Below are 18,884 nucleotides of genomic sequence, written 5' to 3'. Positions count from 1 at the left end.
CAAATAAACGGTGTAAACGGTGGTGCTTTCGGATTCTGTACTGGGGAGATGCCACCCCTTCCAGCTTGGAATGTAATTGTCAGGCGTTCACACCTCACAGTGGTCTGCCACTCTAGGTTTCCAATTTGCTCACGTGTTTCCACGAACAGGATTTCAGACAGATTATGCTCTAGACAAAACTAAGTTAACCAGCCTGGTTATCTTGATATGTATGCCAGTCTTGGCCTGTGTGTTCAAGTGAACCTTTAGGCGTCATTCTGCCAATGAAGAGAGTCAAATTCTGTAGTATATTTAAAAAGATTTGGGCCGGGCGCGGTGGCTCAAGCCTGTAATCCCAGCACTTTGGGAGGCCGAGGCGGGTGGATCACGAGGTCAAGAGATCGAGACCATCCTGGTCAACATGGTGAAACCCCGTCTCTACTAAAAAAAATACAAAAATTAGCTGGGCATGGTGGCACGCGCCTGTAGTCCCAGCTACTCGGGAGGCTGAGGCAGGAGAATTGCCTGAACCCAGGAGGCCGAGGTTGCGGTGAGCCGAGATCGCGCCATTGCACTCCAGCCTGGGCAACAAGAGCGAAACTCCGTCCCAAAAAAACAAAAAAACACGTTGGTTTGGCTGAGAAAGGTGGGGCGACTGGAAGCTGCTGGGGGGTTGGGGGACACTGGCAGGTTATAGGTGGGTTTAAAAATTCTCTGACAATTGGTTGAGTTTTTTTTTTTTTTTGAGACAGAGTTTTCCTCTTGTTGCCCAGGCTGGAGTGCAGTGGTACAATCTTGGCTCACTGTAACCTCTGCCTCCCAGATACAAGCGATTCTCCTGCCCTCAGCCTCCTGAACAGTTGGGTTTACAGGCGCCCACCACCACGCTTGGCTAAATTTTGTGTGTGTGGTGGTTTTTTTTTTTTTTTTTTTTTTTGGGGACAGAGGCTTTCTCTTTCACTAGGCTGGAGTGCAGTGGCACGATTTTGGCTCACTTCAGCCTCCGCCTCCCAGGTTCAAGCAATTCTCCTGCCTCAGCGTCCCGAGTAGCTGGGACTACAGGTGTGCACCACCACACCCAGCTAAATTTTGTATTTTTAGTAGAGACAGGGTTTTACAATGTTGGCCAGGATGGTCTCGATCTCTTGATCTCATGATCCGCCCACCTCGGCCTCCCAAAGTGCTGGTATTACAGGCGCGAGCCACTGCACCCGGCCAAATTTTGTATTTTTAGTAGAGACGGGGTTTCACTATGTTGGCCAGGCTGGTCTTGAACTCCTGACCTCAGGTGATCCACCTACCTCGGCCTCCCAAAGTGCTGGGATTATAGGCGTGAGCCACTGCACGTGGCCTTTCGGGTTAAATTTTTTTTTTTTTTTTTTTTTTTTTTGAGTCGGAGTTTTGCTCTTGTTGCCCAGGCTGGAGTGCAATGGTGCAATCTGGGCTCACCGCAACCTCCGCCTCCTGGGTTCAGGCAATTCTCCTGCCTCAGCCTCCTGAGTAGCTGGGATTACAGGCATGCGCCACCATGCCCAGCTAATTTTTTGTATTTTTAGTAGAGACGGGGTTTCACCATGTTGACCAGGATGGTCTCGATCTCTTGACCTCGTGATCCACCCGCCTCGGCCTCCCAAAGTGCTGGGATTACAGGCGTGAGCCACCGTGCCCGGCTCGGGTTAAATTTTAAAAGCACTCTAAGAATGTCCTCCATTCAGATGGCTGGTGGGTATTAGAATTTTATTTTTTGTTTACAGTTCTGAGGAGTGTAAAAGAATGAGTTCGTTTTTAACCATCTTCTGTTCTCATTAACACAGGTAAACTAAACCCATATAGAAAGCAAATAAAGGAAAAATTTCAACTCATATGGGAAAAGGAAACCTGTCTTCACGTCCCTGAGCATTTCTACAAAGAAAGCATGAAGCATGAGTGTACAGTATTGAATAAGGCATATTCTGCTGCAGCTACACCAGTCACTGTGGTCGTGGAAGGTCCTGATGGAATCGGAAAAACAACCCTTTTAAGAAAAGTGATGTTGGACTGGGCAGAGGGAAACTTATGGAAGGACAGGTTCACATTTGTATTTTTCCTCACTGTCTATGAAATGAACAGTATCACAGAGACCAGCTTACCGGAGCTCCTCTCTAGGGACTGGCCTGAGTCTTCAGAGAAGATCGAAGACGTTTTTTCCCAGCCAGAGCGAATTCTGTTGATCATGGATGGCTTTGAGCAACTGAAGCTTGACCTGGACCATACGGCTGACTTGTGTGACGACTGGAGGCAGCGGCAGCCACTGCCAATTATCCTGAGCAGTTTGTTGCAAAAAAAGATGCTCCCGGAGTGCTCCCTGCTTCTTGCATTGGGACAAGTGGGTATGCGAAAGAACTATTTTGTGTTGGAGCATCCCAAACTCATCAAGCTCTCAGGATTCACTGAACCTGAAAGGAAGATGTATTTCTCCTGCTTCTTTGGTGAGAAGAATAAAGCCTTGAAAGTCTTTAATTTTGTGAGAGAGACTGGACCGCTGTTTATCTTGTGCCATAATCCCTTTATATGCTGGTTGGTCTGTACTTGCATGAAATACAGGCTAGAGATGGGGGAAGACCTTGAAATAAACTCCCAAAACACCACCTCTTTACATGCATCCTTTATAACAAACGTATTCAAAGCAGGAAGTCAGAGTTCTCCACCCAAGTTGAACAGAGCCCGACTGAAAAACCTCAGTGCTTTGGCTGCAGAGGGACTGTGGACACATACGTTTGTGTTTTGCCGTGAGGATCTCCGGAGGAATGGGTTGTCTGAGTCTGAGGGCTTGATGTGGGTGGGTATGAAGCTTCTCCAGAGGTCAGGTGACTGTTTTACCTTCGTCCACGTGTGTATCCAAGAGTTCTGTGCCGCCATGTTTTATTTGCTCAAAGGACCCAAAGACTGTTCTAACCCGGCCATTGGAAGCATAACCCAGCTTGTGAGAGCAAGTGTGGCTCAGCCTCAAAACTTCTTGACCCAGATGGGGGTATTTGTGTTTGGAATTTCCACAGAAGAAATCGCCAGCATCCTGGAGACATCCTTTGGTTTTCCACTGTCAAAAGACCTCCAGCAGGAAATAGCCCAGTGCCTTAAAAGTTTCAGTCAGTGTGAAGCTGACAGGGAAGCGATAGGGTTCCAGGAATTATTCAGTTGTTTATTTGAAACTCAGGAAAAAGAATTTGTAACACAGGTGATGAATTTCTTTGAAGAAGTTTACATTTATATTGCTAACATAGAACACTTGGTCATAGCTTCATTCTGCGTGAAGCATTGTCACAACTTAACTACACTTCGCCTGTGTATGGAGAATATCTTTCCCGATGACTCAGGATGTGTTTCAGAGTGAGTCTGGCTGTCAGTCCCCCACCCCAGGCTCTACACTTGGAGTTTGTGCTAGTGTCCAGTGGGTATTTCATGGGCCTTAGCTATTGTGTTTAAGAGCACGGAGGCTGTGGTCAGAAAGGCTTCCCTTCCAGCCTTGGCACTACTGTTTGCCAGCTGTGGGATCATGAGCTTCAACTTCTTGAACTTTTTCTATTTGTATAAAGAGGAATAAAAGTTTTATCTACTTCATAGGGCCAACGTGTGAAGTTAAGAGGCTGCAGGATTTTTCTTTTTTGAGATGGAGTCTTGCTCTATCACCCATGCTGGAGTGCAGTGGCGTGATCTCGGCTCATTGCAACTTCCACCTCTGGTGTTCAAGCGACTCTCCTGCCTCAGCCTCCTGAGTAGCTGGGATTACAGGCCTGCGCTGCCGTCTCTGGCTAATTTTTGTATTTTTGTTAGAGATGGGGTTTTGCCATGTTAGCCAGGCTGGTCTCGAACTCCTGAACTCAGGTGATCCGCCCAAAGTGCTAGGATTACAAGCTTGAGCCACTGTGGCCTGCCTTCCACCTCTTTTGCCTTTTTTTTTTTTTTTTCCCCCAATTTTATTGTTTTCAGACTGTGCTTCCCCACCTCCCCCCGAGCATGTGCAGTATCCTCTGGTGACCTCACTGGGAGGGGACTCTTGTTCATGGTAATGTTTTTGGATGTAGCTCCCTGTCCACTGAGAGGTCACCAAATAACCCTTGTTCACATAACAATCAAGTATTCTCATCTAAAAGAGGAGGGAATGCAGCAGAATAAGGCTGAATAGCTTGTGCAGGGTCACACAGTTACGAAGTGCTTACACCAGAGTTTGATTCCAGTCAATTACTCTTGTCTCAGGATCCACCTTATTTTTACTTCCAACTTTTAAGTTCGAGGGTCCACGTACAGCATGTGCAGGTTCGTAACGTAGGTAAACGTGTGCCGTGGTGGTTTGCTGCACAGATCGCTTCATTACCCAGGTATTAAGCCCGGCATCCACTAGCTACTCTTCCTGATGCTCTCCCTCCTCCCAACCCCACACGCCAACAGGCCTCAGTGTGTGTCGTTCCCTCCCTGTGTCCGTGTGTTCTCATTGTTCATCTCCCACTTAGAAGCGAGAACATGTGGTATTTGGTTTTCTCTTGCTGCACTGGTTTGCTGAGGATAATGGCTGCCAGCTCCATCCATGTCCCTGCAAAGGACATGGTCTTGTTCCTTTTTATGGCTGCACGGTATTCCATGGTGTTGATGTACCACTTTTTCTTTATCCAGTCTATCATTGATGGACAATTAGGTTGATTCCATGTCTTTGCTATTGTAAACAATGCTCACTTTTTTTTTTTTTTTTTAAGACAGGGTCTTGCTCTGTTTCCCTAGCATAGTGCAGTGTCATGATCATAGCTCACTTTAGTCTTGGACTCCTGGGCTCAAGTGATCCTTCCACCTCAGTCCCCAAATAGTTGGGACTACAGGTATATGCCACCACACCTGGCTAATTTTTTTCTTTCCTGTCTTTTTTTTTTTTTCTTTTGAGACAGAGTTTCGCTTTTGTTACCCAGGCTGGAGTGCAATGGCGCGATCTCGGCTCACCACAACCTCCGCCTCCTGGGTTCAGGCAATTCTCCTGCCTCAGCCTCCTGAGTAGCTGGGATTACAGGCACGCGCCACCATGCCCAGCTAATTTTTTGTATTTTTAGTAGAGGCGGGGTTTCACCATGTTGACCAGGATGGTCTCGATCTCTTGACCTCGTGATCCACCCGCCTCGGCCTCCCAAAGTGCTGGGATTACAGGCGTGAGCCACCGCGCCCGGCCTTTTTTTTTTTTTTTTTTTTTTGAGATGGAGTCTCACTCTATCGCCCAGGCTGGAGTGCAGTGGCACAATCTTAGCTCACTGCAACCTCCACCTCCTGGGTTCAAGCGATTCTCCTGCCTCAGCCTCCTGAGTAGCTGGGACAACAGGCATATGCCACACACCCGGCTAATTTGTTTTTATTTTTAGTAGAGACATGGTTTTGCCATGTTGGCCAGGGTGGTCTTGAACTCCTGACCTCAGGTGATGTGCCTGCCTCGGCCTCCCAAAGTGCTGGGACTACAGGTGTATGCCACCACACCTGGCTAATGTTTGTAATTTTTAGTAGAGATGGAGTCTTGCTCTGTTGCCCAGGCTGTTCTCAAACTCCTGGGCTCAAGTGATTCTCTTGCTCTGGCCTCCCAAAGTGCTGGGATTACAGGCTTGAGCCACTCTGCCCGGCCAGGGCCTGCTTTCTGACTACTGTGTCATGTTGCTTCAGTTTGCCTGGCTGACTTTCTCCCTCTTCAGGCCTGGGTGTCTCGTCAGCTTTGAGGGGCTTTGGAAATGGTGTTCTTCCTGTTTTGAGAATGTCTTGAATGTAGTTTAGTCACTGGATGATCAGTCTCTGTTCTCTCATAGACACAATGAAAAGCTCATGTACTGGCGGGAGCTTTGCTCAATGTTCAGTAACAACAAGAACTTCCAGACGTTAGACATGGAGAACACCAGCTTCGATGATGCCTCCCTGACCATTCTTTGCAAAGCGCTGGCTCAGCCTGTTTGTAAACTCCAAAAACTCATGTAAGTTCAATGTTAACTTGTCCTTTAAGCAAATAGCAGAGTTTCCTTCTCTCTACTTGTGCCTTTTTTGAAGAAGACCAGTGTGTAAATGAAGAGCTGCAGTCCAGTGTATTAAACATAGTGACATCTAGAATGAAATCTAGTCGTAGGGACAGGGAGGGAGCAGTCCTGGTTAGGGGTGAGCTTTGCTTGGATGTGGATGGATGGAGAAGAGATGTTTCCCAGGTGAGAAAGGAAGAGTGCTGAGGACAGACAGAAAAACAGCCTTCAATTTTGTAAAAAAGAAAAATAATAAAGATAAGCATAATAGGTAGCATTGATAAAACAGAGCAGGGTGCTAATGTGCAATAGTTTCTTCAGCTTCTTTGAACCCTAATGACGTTTTTGTTATTTTATACACATAATGTATGAGAGGGTAGAGAGAAACACAGTTGTTCCTGATACTTCACTTGTCTTGATTTGCCTGGGCCATGCTGTTCTCTTCAATCCTATGAGCCAACTTACTGCTGTTGGGTTAAATTTAAGTCTTCCTTCAGCTTGAAAGGTCATGTCATCATCGAAGACTTTCTATGCTCCCAAAGCACCTTATACATATTTTTGTTAAGAGTGCATCAAGGCCGGGCGCGGTGGCTCAAGCCTGTAATCCCAGCACTTTGGGAGGCCGAGGCGGGTGGATCACGAGGTCAAGAGATCGAGACCATCCTGGTCAATATGGTGAAACCCCGTCTCTACTAAAAATACAAAAAAAATTGGCTGGGCATGGTGGCGCGTGCCTGTAATCCCAGCTACCCAGGAGGCTGAGGCAGGAGAATTGCCTGAACCCAGGAGACGGAGGTTGCGGTGAGCCAAGATCGCGCCATTGCACTCCAGCCTGGGTAACAAGAGCGAAAACTCCGTCTCAAAAAAAAAAAAAAAAAAAGAGTGCATCAAATTATTGGCCAACATATTGTGCAGAAGAAAGTGAACATAGCAGACTCAAGACTGCTGTCTCTAGAAAGAGATGTCTTGAAACTCGGACTTCAGGAGAGTTTCCACGAACCTAACTGATGACAATGGTTCACTGTACAGAATATGTGGATGACAGAGAATGCCTACTTTCCATGGGCAGGTGGTACCTGGGTATCGCTCGTACATTGACTGGATCACTCCGCCAGCAATCCCCGCGGTCCCTCCAGCCTGCCATTTCCTTCTGCAATCTGCCCTTAATTTTGATTCTGGCCTACTCAAAATTCCCATTCTGGTTTTTGAACATGGCAAAATATTTACTTTTAAAATTCTGTCATTTCTTTTCTTTTCTTTTTTTTTTTTTTTTGAGACGGAGTTTCGCTCTTGTTGCCCAGGCTGGAGTGCAATGGCGCAATCTCGGCTCACCGCAACCTCCGCCTCCTGGGTTCAGGCAATTCTCCTGCCTCAGCCTCCTGAGTAGCTGGGATTACAGGCACGCGCCACCAGGCCCAGCTGATTTTTTGTATTTTTAGTAGAGACGGGGTTTCACCATGTTGACCAGGATGGTCTCGATCTCTTGACCTCGTGATCCAACTGCCTCGGCCTCCCAAAGTGCTGGGATTACAGGCGTCTTTTTTTTAAAGATGAGGTTTCAGCAGGATAGCCAGGCTGGTCTTGAACTCCTGACCTCAGGCGATCCACCCACCTCGGCCTCCCAAAGTGCTAGGATTACAGGCATGAGCCACCGCCCCCGGCCAGAATTCTGTCATTTCTTAAAGTTGACTAGGAGAGAAATCAGGGTGTACTCATCTGCTATAATACCAGGAGTCTCATGCAGCAGTTTTTACGTGTCATGTATTTATACTTATTGTGTCTGGTTTGTAAATACACATTTATCAGGCTAATATATAAATATATATTTATCTGGTTTATATATGAATTTTATCTGGTTTATAAGTACATATTCTGGTTTGCAAATACATATTTATCTGGTAAATATCTGGTTTATAGATACGTATTTGGTTTATAAATACACATATATGGCAAATACATGTAGATATTAAAATAAAAGCCAACATGAATTGGCCGTGTTGCAGGCATTACAATAAATGCTAATTTCTTTTTTTTGAGATGGTGTTTTGCCCTTGTTGCCCAGGCTGGAGTGCAATGGCGTGATCTCAGCTCACTGCAACCTCTGCCTCCCAGGTTCAAGCGATTATACTACCTCTGCCTCCTGGGTAGCTGGAATTACAGATACGCACCACCACACTTGGCTAATTTTTCGTATTTTTAGTAGAGATGGGGTTTCGCCTTGTTGGCCAGGCTGGTCTCAAACTCCTGACTTCATGTGATCCGCCTGCCTCAGCCTCCTGAAGTGCTGGGATTACAGGTGTAAGCCACTGTGCACGGCCTTAAATGCTAATTTCTCAATCACCATGACTGTATTTTTAATTTCATGAAGAGTCTGGACCACACAGCCATTGGGTTATTTGCCCAATCTTGCAAAAGCAACAAGGAGAAGAGCAAAATGTCAAATCCAGTTTTCTGTAATTCTGGAGCCTGAGTTTTTTTGACAGTGCTTAACATTGTCTCCTTTATTAAAAAAATCTTAGTTTTGAAAAGGAAATGGGTTCTTTCCCTGGGTAACGGTTTTGCTTGGAGCATTAACTCAGATATGTGCCTGTCTGTTTTATGTGAGGCATTAATCTTGGAACACAAAGAGGTACAAGCATAGTTTGTCCCTGTTCTCAGGGGCTCAGTTTAACACGGGATTCATCTGACTCATTTTCCTTCTGTGCTTCGTGTTACGTACTAGTGGACAGACTAGGAAGAAACAGGAAAATTCTCAAGAGCTTGAGCCTCTGTGCTTGTCTGGTGTCTGGAGATACCATCGAGAAATAATTTATGAGCAGGAGTAACCAGAATTCCAGAAACAGTGTTGTGAGGCCAAGTATTCAGGGCAGGAAGAATCGTACAAGAGGTGTCTGGCTTTGTGCAGGGGTCTCGTTGCATGACTGTATTTTTTTAATCTTTTGCAGGCTTACTTTTATGTCTAACTTTAGACATGATTCAGAATTATTTAGGGCTGTTCTTCACAACCCCCACCTGAAAAGTCTGAGCCTGTATGGCACTGGCCTCTGTCGCACCGACGTCAAGTACCTGTGTGAGGCGCTGAGGCACCCGATGTGCAAGATCGAAGAGCTCATGTGAGTCTGGGCTGTACGTGCCAAATGGTGTTTTCCCCAAGGTGGGCTTTGCAGTTTGAACGTTCTCGTTTTCCTTCTGGAGGGTCACTGCATCAGTCCTTACCTCTCTTGTTTTTCATCTTTTGGATCTCGGTCTGTCTGGTAAGGTGAGGGAAGATTCCAGTGGGCAGGGCCTGCTGTCAGAAGGTTTGTTTTCACCTTTCCATCTCACTTTAATTACTTTTTTTTTTTTTTTTTTTTGAGACAGGGTCTCACTCTGTTGTCCTGACTGGAGTGCAGTGACACGATCTTGGCTCACTGCAACCTCAGCCTCCTGGGCTCAAGAAATCCTTGCACCTCAGCCTCCTGGGTGGCTAGGATTACAGGTGCACGCCACCACACACAGCTAATTTTTATATTTTCTGTAGAGATGGGGTTTCACCCTATTGCCCAGGCTGATCTCGAACTCCTGGTCTCAAGTGATCTGCCCGCCCTGACCTCCTAAAGTACTGGGATTACAGTACTCCACATGAGCCGCTGCACCCAGCCTCATCTCATGGACACCTCACTTGATACTTCTTGGTTCTGCTGTCAACAAACCAGGATAAAACAACACCATTTTGTTTTCCTAAAGATATTTATAGAAACTTAAAAGTGAAGCATGTTAATGATCACAAGTGTGATTGTCTTAATTTGGCAGTTGACAGCATTAAAGCCAAGGAAAACGTGACTTGCCCAAAGTAACGTTTCTCTTGAAAATTTTCTGGGCTGCCCCTATCTTAATTGGGTGATTTTTAGGAGAGCCTGTGTATCTTTCAAAAGAGAACAAAGGGAAGTCATTGGGGCAGCAATAAACAAAGTCAGCTCATGAAACCCGCCAAGAGAATAATACGGTCTTCTCTCTCCCACTTCACTGTCTTTTTGTTGCAGTAACCATCAAAATGTAGTTGACAGATTCACATATACTCTGTTAATTTTATGCATCCAGACTTATCGGGAGAAAGAGGCAGGTTCTGTGCATAAGGGTTGTTTGTAGAACTGCTGTGGATATCGTTCCTCATTGAAGCTGTTTCCGTATCATGGCAACTTTAAATTATACTTTAAGTTCTGGGGTACATGTGCAGAACGTGCAGGTTTGTTACATAGGTATACATGTGCTATAGTGGTTTGCTGCATCCATCCCCCCGCCCCACCCCATCATCTACATTAGGTATTTCTCCTAATGCTATCCCTCCCCTATCCCCCGTCCCCCTGCTCTCCCTCCTCTAGTCCCACACGCCCCAACAGGCCCCGGTGTGTGATGTTCCCCACCCTGTGTCCATGTGTTCTCATTGTTCAATACCCATTTATGAGTGAGAACATGCGGTGTTTAGTTTTCTGTTCCTGTGTCAGTTTGCTGAGACTGATGGTTTCTAGCTTTATCCATGTCCCTGCAAAGGACATGATCTTGTTCCTTTTTTATGGCTGCATAATATTCCATGGTGCATGTGTGCTACATTTTCTTTATCCAGTCTATCATTGATGGGCATTTGGGTTGGTTCTAAGTCTTTGCTATTGTGAACAGTGCATGACTATGGACCAAACCAAATGCCCATCAATGCAACTTCTATTCTTTCTCTTCTCGGGAAACTTTGAAAATTCCATAGTATTTTGCTCTGTTTCATAATTACATTATTTGTATAGGGTTTCATCTATTAAATATTAACATAAGGATTGGGGAACATAATGTAGGTAGAAACGTTGCCTTTTGGGGCAGACTAACCATTCTTCATTTACTTCAGTGTGGTGGTGGTGGTGGGAGGTCTTCAAATCAGGTTCTCTCTAGCTAAGTAGTTGTCAATGGGGAGAGTTTTGTCTCTTAGGGGATGTCAATGTTGAGAGGCACGTTCAGTGATCACAACTGAGTTGGGGGGTGCTGCTGGCATCTGGTGGATAGAGACCAAACCCATTAATCTGTTTTCACGCTGCTGAAAAAACATACCTGAGATTGGGCAATTTACGAAAGGAAGGGATTTATTGGATTTACCATAGTTCCATATGGCTGGGGAGGCCTCACAATCATGGTGGAAGGTGAAAGGCACATCTCACGTGGTGGCAAACAAGAGAAAAGAGCGTGTGCAGGGAAATTCCCCTTTATAAAACCATCAGATCTTGTGAGACTTAACGGTCACGAGAACAGCATGGGAAAGACCTGCCCCCATGATTTAATTATCTCCCACTGGGTCCCTCCCATAACACGTGGGAATTATGGGAGCTACATGATGAGATTTGGGTGGGGACACAGAGCCAAACCACATCACCAAGGTTGCTGCTAAATACCCAGTAATGTACAGGACAGCTCCCCAACAATGAAGGATTATCTAGTCCAAATGTCAGCAGTGCTAGTCTGTGAAGTGTCCTAGGATAGATGAGAGTGATGCTTCTCTTCTGGTGGTGGGAGGGGTCAGCTTGGCTAAAACAGAATGAGATATTTGCTTAAATCTAATGCAGGGCTCTTGTACTAGGAAAAAAGCCATCCTCTAGTATGCAGAGGCCCTGGACAAACATTTTTATGGATACCGCCACCTTAATTCATGTGTGTCTGGAAACCTTTATGACAAACACCTGTTTTTCCACATCAGCCATTTTACTTTGTCATTGTTTACTTTTTATTGAAAGATTATTATACTCACAGGAAATCAGTACAGAGAAGTCCCACGTACCAATCATCACCCAGCTTCCACCAAAGGTAGCACCTTACATAACACCAGTGCATTCTTACAACGAGGAAATTTTACTAATGAAATGTACAAAGCTGTTTTAATTTTTAAATTAAATTAAAAACTTTTTTTTAAGATGGAGTTTCACTCTTGTTAACTAGGCTGGAGTGCAGTGGCGCCATCTCGGCTCACCATAACCTCTGCCTCCCAGGTTCAAGTGATTCTCCTGCCTTAGTCTCCCAAGTAGCTGGAATTACCGGCATGTACCACCATGCCTGGCTAATTTTTTCTATTTTTAGTAGAGACAGGATTTCTCCATGTTGGCTAGGCGGGTCTCAAACTCCTGACCTCAGGTGATCCACCAGAGTCAGCCTCCCAAAGTGCCGGGATTACAGGTGTGAGCCACTGCGCCCGGCCCAAAGCTGCTTTTAAAAAATAACTTTTTATAAAACTTGCAGTGAAACTAGACTTAATCAGTATCTTTTAACCAGCGGCTTCCCCGGATTATACTCCCATGAAATGAACGTGTTCCACTTGTCCCACCTTCTCGCCAACATTTGATGGCGTTGATCTTTTCAAATCCATTCTGCTTAGGGCATAATGTGTGAGCGGATTTAATTTGCATTTCTCTGATGACTAAGAATTTGAGTGCCTTTCTGGGCTTCCTGTTGTGATATGTCTGTTTGATGGGCTGGTGTAGCCCATTGTTTTAATGGGTTGTCTTTTTCTAATTGATTGATGGGTGTTCTTTCTATTTTGGGGAATGAATCCTAGGTCAAATATATATGCATTGCAAATATCTTCTATGTGGTTTGGTTTTCCACATTCTTAACATCATCTTTGAATTAAGAGAGATTCCTTATCAAAACTAAATTGATCTTTTCATGTTCAGCTGTCTTTTGCATGTGTTTAGGGAATTGTTGCCTCTTAGAGGCTTATGCTTGTGATCCCAGCATTTTGGGAGGCTGAGGCAGGAGGATCACTTGAGGCCAGGAGTTGGAGACCAGCCTGGGCAACACAGTGAGACCCCCATCTCTTAAAAAAGAAATTCACTAGGTATGGTGGTGTATAGCTGTAGTCTCAGCTACTCGGTAGGCTGACACAGGAGGATCTCTTGAGCCCAAAAGTCCAAGGTTGCTGCAGGGAGCTGTCACCACGTCACTGCACTCCAACCTGAGTGACAGGGTAAGACCCAGTTTCAAAAGAAAAAAATAATTGTTTCCAGGCCCAAAGTCATAGATAACTTCCTATGCATTTTTCTCTAAAAGTCTTATTTTACCATGCAAAATTGGGGCTATAATCTACTTTGAATTAATGTTTCTGTGCAGTATAAAGTCAGATTTAAGAAAAATTTTCACACATGAACACAGAATGCTGTTGAAAGATGACTTTTTCTTAAGTGAACAACCAACAGTAGTTACTTTTATAAACCAGATGACCATGGTGTATTCCAGGTGACCATGGTGTATTTATGAGCCACAAATGCCTCTTTTGATTTTAATTTTGAAGATTCTTCCCCTACACATCAGGGAATTGTAGGTTTTCAATGTTTTGTTCCTTTTTTTTTTTCTTCCCCACCCAGGCTGGAGTGCAGTGGCACGATCTCAGCTCACTGCAACCTCTGCCAACTGGGTTCAAGTGATTCTCCTGCCTCAGCCTCCCAAGTACCTGGGACTACAGGCATATGCCATTCTGGCTTCCATGCTCTAAGTGTAGCCATCAGTATTTCACCAGTGTAGGCAGCATGTCTCTGGCTAATTTTAAGGCTTTTTCTTTCCCTCTAATTTTGTGTGGTTTTGGTATTTCTTTGTATTTAAACTGCTTAAAAATTCACTGAGCTTCCTACATTTGTGGATGAATGTTTGCACAGGCTTCTGAGGACACTTTACCATGATCTCTATCTTTAAATATTGCTTCTGTTCCATCTTATCTCTAATTTCCTCTTGGTCTGGGACGAGAGATCCCCATCATACTTTCAAGAGGCTTGAAGAATGAGGAGATTTCTATGGGGTACATAAGATAATTTGATAGAGGCATGCAATAAGTAATAAAAAGTTAAAAGACTGAGGAACTTTCTAAAAATTATCATAATGGAGAGCAAACAATCCATGCAAAAAACTTGCAATATGCATTGCCCTTTGGGTAGGATGGAGAGAGAGATCTGAAGGCAGCTGTGGGCCGGGTGTGGTGGCTGGTGCCTGTAATCCCAGCACTTTGGGAGGCTGAGGTGCGCAGATCTCTTGAAGTCAGGAGTTTGAGACCAGCCTGGCTAACATGGTGAAACCCTGTCTTTACTAAAAATAAAAAATAGGCTGGGCGCGGTGGCTCAAGCCTGTAATCCCAGCACTTTGGGAGGCCGAGGCGGGTGGATCACGAGGTCAAGAGATCGAGACCATCCTGGTCAACATGGTGAAACCCCATCTCTACTAAAAATACAAAAAATTAGCTGGGCATGGTGGCGCATGCCTGTAATCCCAGCTACTCAGGAGGCTGAGGCAGGAGAATTGCCTGAACGCAGGAGGCGGAGGTTGCGGTAAGCCGAAATCGCGCCATTGCACTCCAGCCTGGGGTAACGTGAGTGAAACTCCGTCTCAAAAAAAAAAAAAAAAAAAAATAAAAAAAATTAGCTGGGCGTGGTGGTGCATACCTGTGATCCCAGCTACTCGGGAGGCTGAGGCAGGAGAATTGCTTGAACCCAGGAGGCGGAGGTTGGAGTGAACTGCGATCACTCCACTGCACTTCTGTCTGGGCCACACAGTGAGACTCCGTCTCAAAAAGAGCCTGTAATGTGTAATGTAGATAATGGATGGCAGGTGCAAGATTAGGATCAGAGGTGTCGTGTGGTCCGTGGCCAATCTTGCATGAGTCATTGAAAGCTCTGGTCCCATCTCATGGTGTGTGTCTTGTGTGTAGACTGGGAAAGTGTGACCTCTCCTATGAAGCTTGTGAAGACATCGCCTCTGTTCTGGCCTGCAACAACAAGCTGAAACTTCTCTCCTTGGTGGAAAACCCCTTGAGGGATGAAGGCATGGTGTTTCTGTGTGAAGGCCTGAAGCACCCGAACTGTGCCCTCGAGACGCTGATGTAAGTGGGGCTGTGGGTAGCAGGTTGAGGGGGAGACTTCTGAAGTGTGCACTTGGGTCCGCCCGTTAGCAAAGCAATCCAGTGCTTACTGAGGGGCATGGCAGAATGTGGAATCCATAGGTAGACCTGAGTTCCCTTTCTATGCCTCAGTTGCTCATCAGTAAAATGGAGCTGGTTGGGCACAGTGGCTCACACCTGTCATCCCAATATTTTGGGAGGCTGAGGTCAGGAGTTTGAGACCAGCCTGGTAAACATGGCAAAACCTCTCCACTAAAATTACAAAAATTAACCGGGTGTGGTGGCGGGTACCTGTAATCCCAACTATGTGGGAGGCTGAGGCCAGACAATCACTTCAACTCGGAAGGTGAAGGTTGCTGTGAGCCAAGATCACACCACTGCACTCTAACCCGGGTAAAAGAGCAAGACTCCGTCTCACAATAAATAAATAAAACAGTGCTAATAAGAAACCACAGAGGCACCATGAGATTGAATTCAGGAGGTGCAGGACTAGCCCCCATATGTCTCCCATCTCATTTGGAGCTCAGTAAATCTTGGTCGTGATGAAGCGGGATGATGTCCCTGTGGGTTTCCTGGATGCTGGGGTAGGGGAGAATAAATACTTTTTTTTTTTTTTTGAGACGGAGTTTCACTGATGTTACCCAAGCTGGAGTACAATGGCGCGATCTCGGCTCACCGCAACCTCTGCCTCCTGGGTTCAGGCAATTCTCCTGCCTCAGCCTCCTGAGTAGCTGGGATTACAGGCACGCAGCACCATGCCCAGCTAATTTTTTGTATTTTTAGTAGAGACGGGGTTTCACCATGTTGACCAGGATGGTCTCGATCTCTTGACCTCGTGATCCACCTGCCTCGGCCTCCCAAAGTTCTGGGATTACAGGCTTGAGCCACCGCGCCCAGCTTTTTTTTTTTTAGATGGAGTTTTGCTCTTGTTGCCCAGGCTGGAGTGCAATGGTGCAATCTCAGCTCACTGCAACCTCTGCCTCCTGGGTTCAAGCGATTCTCCTGCCTCAGCCTCCCAAGTAGCTGGGATTATAGGCGCCCACCACCACGCCCAGCTAATTTTTGTATTTTTAGTAGAGATGGCGTTTCTTCACGTTGGTCAGGCTGGTCTCAGACTCCCGACCTCAGGTGATCCGCCTGCCTCAGCCTCTCAAAGTGCTGGGATTACAGGTGTGAGCCACCGCGCCCAGCCCGGGAGAATACACTTAAGAAAGGGGAAATCATTAGATTCCTCTCTGATATGGGGCTTTGCATGTTTAGGGTTATTACTGGGCTCCTCCAGCGTGTCCTCCTACCTGCTGCTGATGCGTAAAGTGACCTGCCTCCTCAGTGGGTGGTGTGTGGTAAGGGTCACAGCAGAGCACATTCTCTAGTTTCCCAGTGAGGCCATGCGAGACACTTGGTGTTCAGTGAGACAAGTTGCTGCAGGGCCTTAGAACTGGGGACAGGCAAAAAAAAAAATTAAAAACAAAACAAAACTGGGACACGCACACTGGGGACACGCACCACTCAAGTCCATAGAGTGAGAAGTGCCAGCTCTGTTCACATGCTGTGCACACAAGGGCATCCGTGTACGTGTGGGTCACACGCTCATGCATACATGTGGATAAGACAGGGCTAGAATCAGCTGTCACTGAGACGGTTGTTTAGACTGTGAAAGGAAGCCCGCCTCGGCCTCCCAAAGGGCTGGGATTACCGGCATGGGCCACTGCACCCAGCTTCTTATTTTTTTATTTTTTGAAATGGAGTTTCACTCTTGTTGCCCAGGCTGGAGTGCAGTGGTGTGATCTCGTCTCACTGCAACCTCTACCTCCTGGGGTCAAGCGATTCTGCATCAGCCTCCCAAGTAGCTGGGATGATAGGTATCCACTACCACGTGCCGGCCAATTTTTGCATTTTTAGTAGAGACGGGGTTTTAACATGTTGGCCAGGATAGTCTCGATCTCCTGACCTTGTGATTTGCCCACCTGGGCCTCCCAAAGTGCTGGGATTACAGGCATGAGCCCCTGTGCCCTGCTCCTTGTTTTCTTGAGTGACAGCAGAATTGAAGGAATACCTGGAAAGGTTTTGCCTGTGGCAGAGACAGCATGTTAATGTCACTGCGGGAAGCCTCCGTGGGCTGGTCGACGGTGTGTTTCTTTGCAGGTTGATGTACTGCTGTCTCACCTGTGTCTCCTGTGAGGTCATTTCCGAAGGGCTTGTGCGCAGTAAATCCCTGTCCCTCCTCGATCTGGGGTCCAATCATCTGGAAGACAGTGCGGTGGCCTTGCTGTGCGAAGCGCTGAAGCACCCAGACTGTAGCATACGGGAGCTGTGGTAGGACCGGCTGTGATTCGCTTCACTGTCAGGGTTCCTTTTCTGGATGTTAGCACTCTGGGAAAGAAACAGGAAAGGGATATGCTAGCATCTGAAGGGGTATGCCTTTCCAAAATTCGGATGTTGGATCCTCACAGCCAAGCTGATGGTACTAGGAAGTGGGGCCTTTGGGAGGTGGTTAGGTCATAAGGGTGGAGCGTCCCACTCCTATAAAAGAGTCCCCAGGCCCGGTGCGGTGGCTCATGCCTGTAATCCCAGCACTTTCGGAGGCCCAGGTGGGCGGTCCCAAGGTCAGGAGATGGAGAGCATCCTGGCCAACATGGTGGAACCCCGTGTCTACTATAAAAATTAAATTGTTGGGCGTAGTCGTGTGTGCCTGTAGTCCCATACTTGTAGCTACAAACTAGTTGTGGTCCCGAGTAGCTACGTGCCTGTAGCTACTCGGGAGGCTGAGGCAGAAGAATTGCTTGAACCCGGGAGGCAGAGGTTGCAGTGAGCTGAGATTGTGCCACTGCACTCCAGCTTGAGTCACAGAGCGAGACTCTGTCTCAAAAAAAATAAAAAAGAGGGCCCAGAGACTTTGCCCCTCCACCATCTGTGGACACAGTAAGAAAATGCCACCTGTGGCTGGGTGTGGTGGCTTATGCCTGTAATTCAAGCACTTTGGAGGCCAAGGCAGGCGGATCACCTGAGGTCAGGAGTTCAAGACCAGCCTGACCAACATGGTGAAACCCCTTTTTAAAAAAAAAAAAAAAAAAGAAAAGAAAATGCCACCTGCTAATCAGAACGTGGCCCTCACCAAACAGTTTGTTGACATCTTGATCTTGGACTTCCCAGCTCCAGAACTGTGAGAAGTACATTTCTGTCATCTCTAAGGGACCCGTTTCAGTCTATGGTGTTTTGTTATAACAGACCACATAGACTGAGACAGGATCACAACGGTGTCTTCACTCTCTATTTACCCCACCTGCTTCTGGGAGCATTCCTGGAAAGGGGTTGTAAGGACGCAGCACAGGACTCAGGGGTTGTGTCTCTGGCCCTAGAAAGGACTGGATGGAGTCCTGAGTGCCCCTGACCGGGCAACTCCCCTCTCCCCAGCTAATGTGAGGATAGCTACAGTCTCCTCAAAGAACTGAGGTGGCCAGTGGGAATCACATGCTTGAAGGATTATGCTGAATGCCTGGCTCTTTATGCACTCTTGATAAATGACAGAGCATGAGAATCATTCATTCCTTCTGCTAGGAACTGAAGACAATTCTGGGTGGATTCCTCCCTCCTCCTCCTTCCTTCCCTGTCCCCTCCTCCTCTTCCCCTTTCCCCACCCCATCTCTCCCGATCTCTCCCCTCCCACTCTGTCCCCTTTTCTTCCCCTCCTCTTCTCTCCCCCCTCCTCTCCCCTCCTCTTCTGTTCTCTCCCCTCCTTTCCCCTTCTCCCATCCTCCCTTACCTCTTCCATCCTCTCTTCCCCTCCTGCACCCCACTACCATCCCCTTTCCCCCCTTACGCCTCCCTTCTTTCCCCTCCCATCTCTCCTTTTCTCCCTTGTTCTTCTCTCCCCCCTCCCCACCCTCTTCAACATCTCAGAAGTACATGGGTATTTCTTGCTTCATAAGAATAAATGAAAATTAGCTAGGCCATGATGATTGACCTCGTGTGTGTGTGTGTGTGTGTGTGTGTGTGTGTGTGTG

At 46.7% G+C, this 18,884-nt stretch overlaps 1 protein-coding gene across 1 annotated transcript in view; it reads left to right on the top strand.

Moving 5' to 3' along the window:
- Window positions 1-1,679: 1,679 nt before the first annotated feature.
- Window positions 1,680-18,884, top strand: part of NLRP9 (NLR family pyrin domain containing 9) — a 23,455-nt gene continuing 6,250 nt past the window's right edge. The window contains exons 1-6 of the mRNA XM_032263305.1: window positions 1,680-1,701; window positions 1,794-3,345; window positions 5,787-5,948; window positions 8,933-9,100; window positions 14,692-14,862; window positions 17,026-17,196. Coding sequence (XP_032119196.1) covers window positions 1,680-1,701; window positions 1,794-3,345; window positions 5,787-5,948; window positions 8,933-9,100; window positions 14,692-14,862; window positions 17,026-17,196 — 2,246 coding nt within the window. The remainder of the gene's footprint in view (window positions 1,702-1,793; window positions 3,346-5,786; window positions 5,949-8,932; window positions 9,101-14,691; window positions 14,863-17,025; window positions 17,197-18,884) is intronic.

Source organism: Sapajus apella, unplaced genomic scaffold, assembly GCF_009761245.1.
Source record: "Sapajus apella isolate SASKATOON/1434 unplaced genomic scaffold, GSC_monkey_1.0 scaffold135, whole genome shotgun sequence".
Taxonomy (NCBI): Eukaryota; Metazoa; Chordata; class Mammalia; order Primates; family Cebidae; genus Sapajus; species Sapajus apella.
This window is presented reverse-complemented; position numbering and strand designations above follow the sequence as displayed.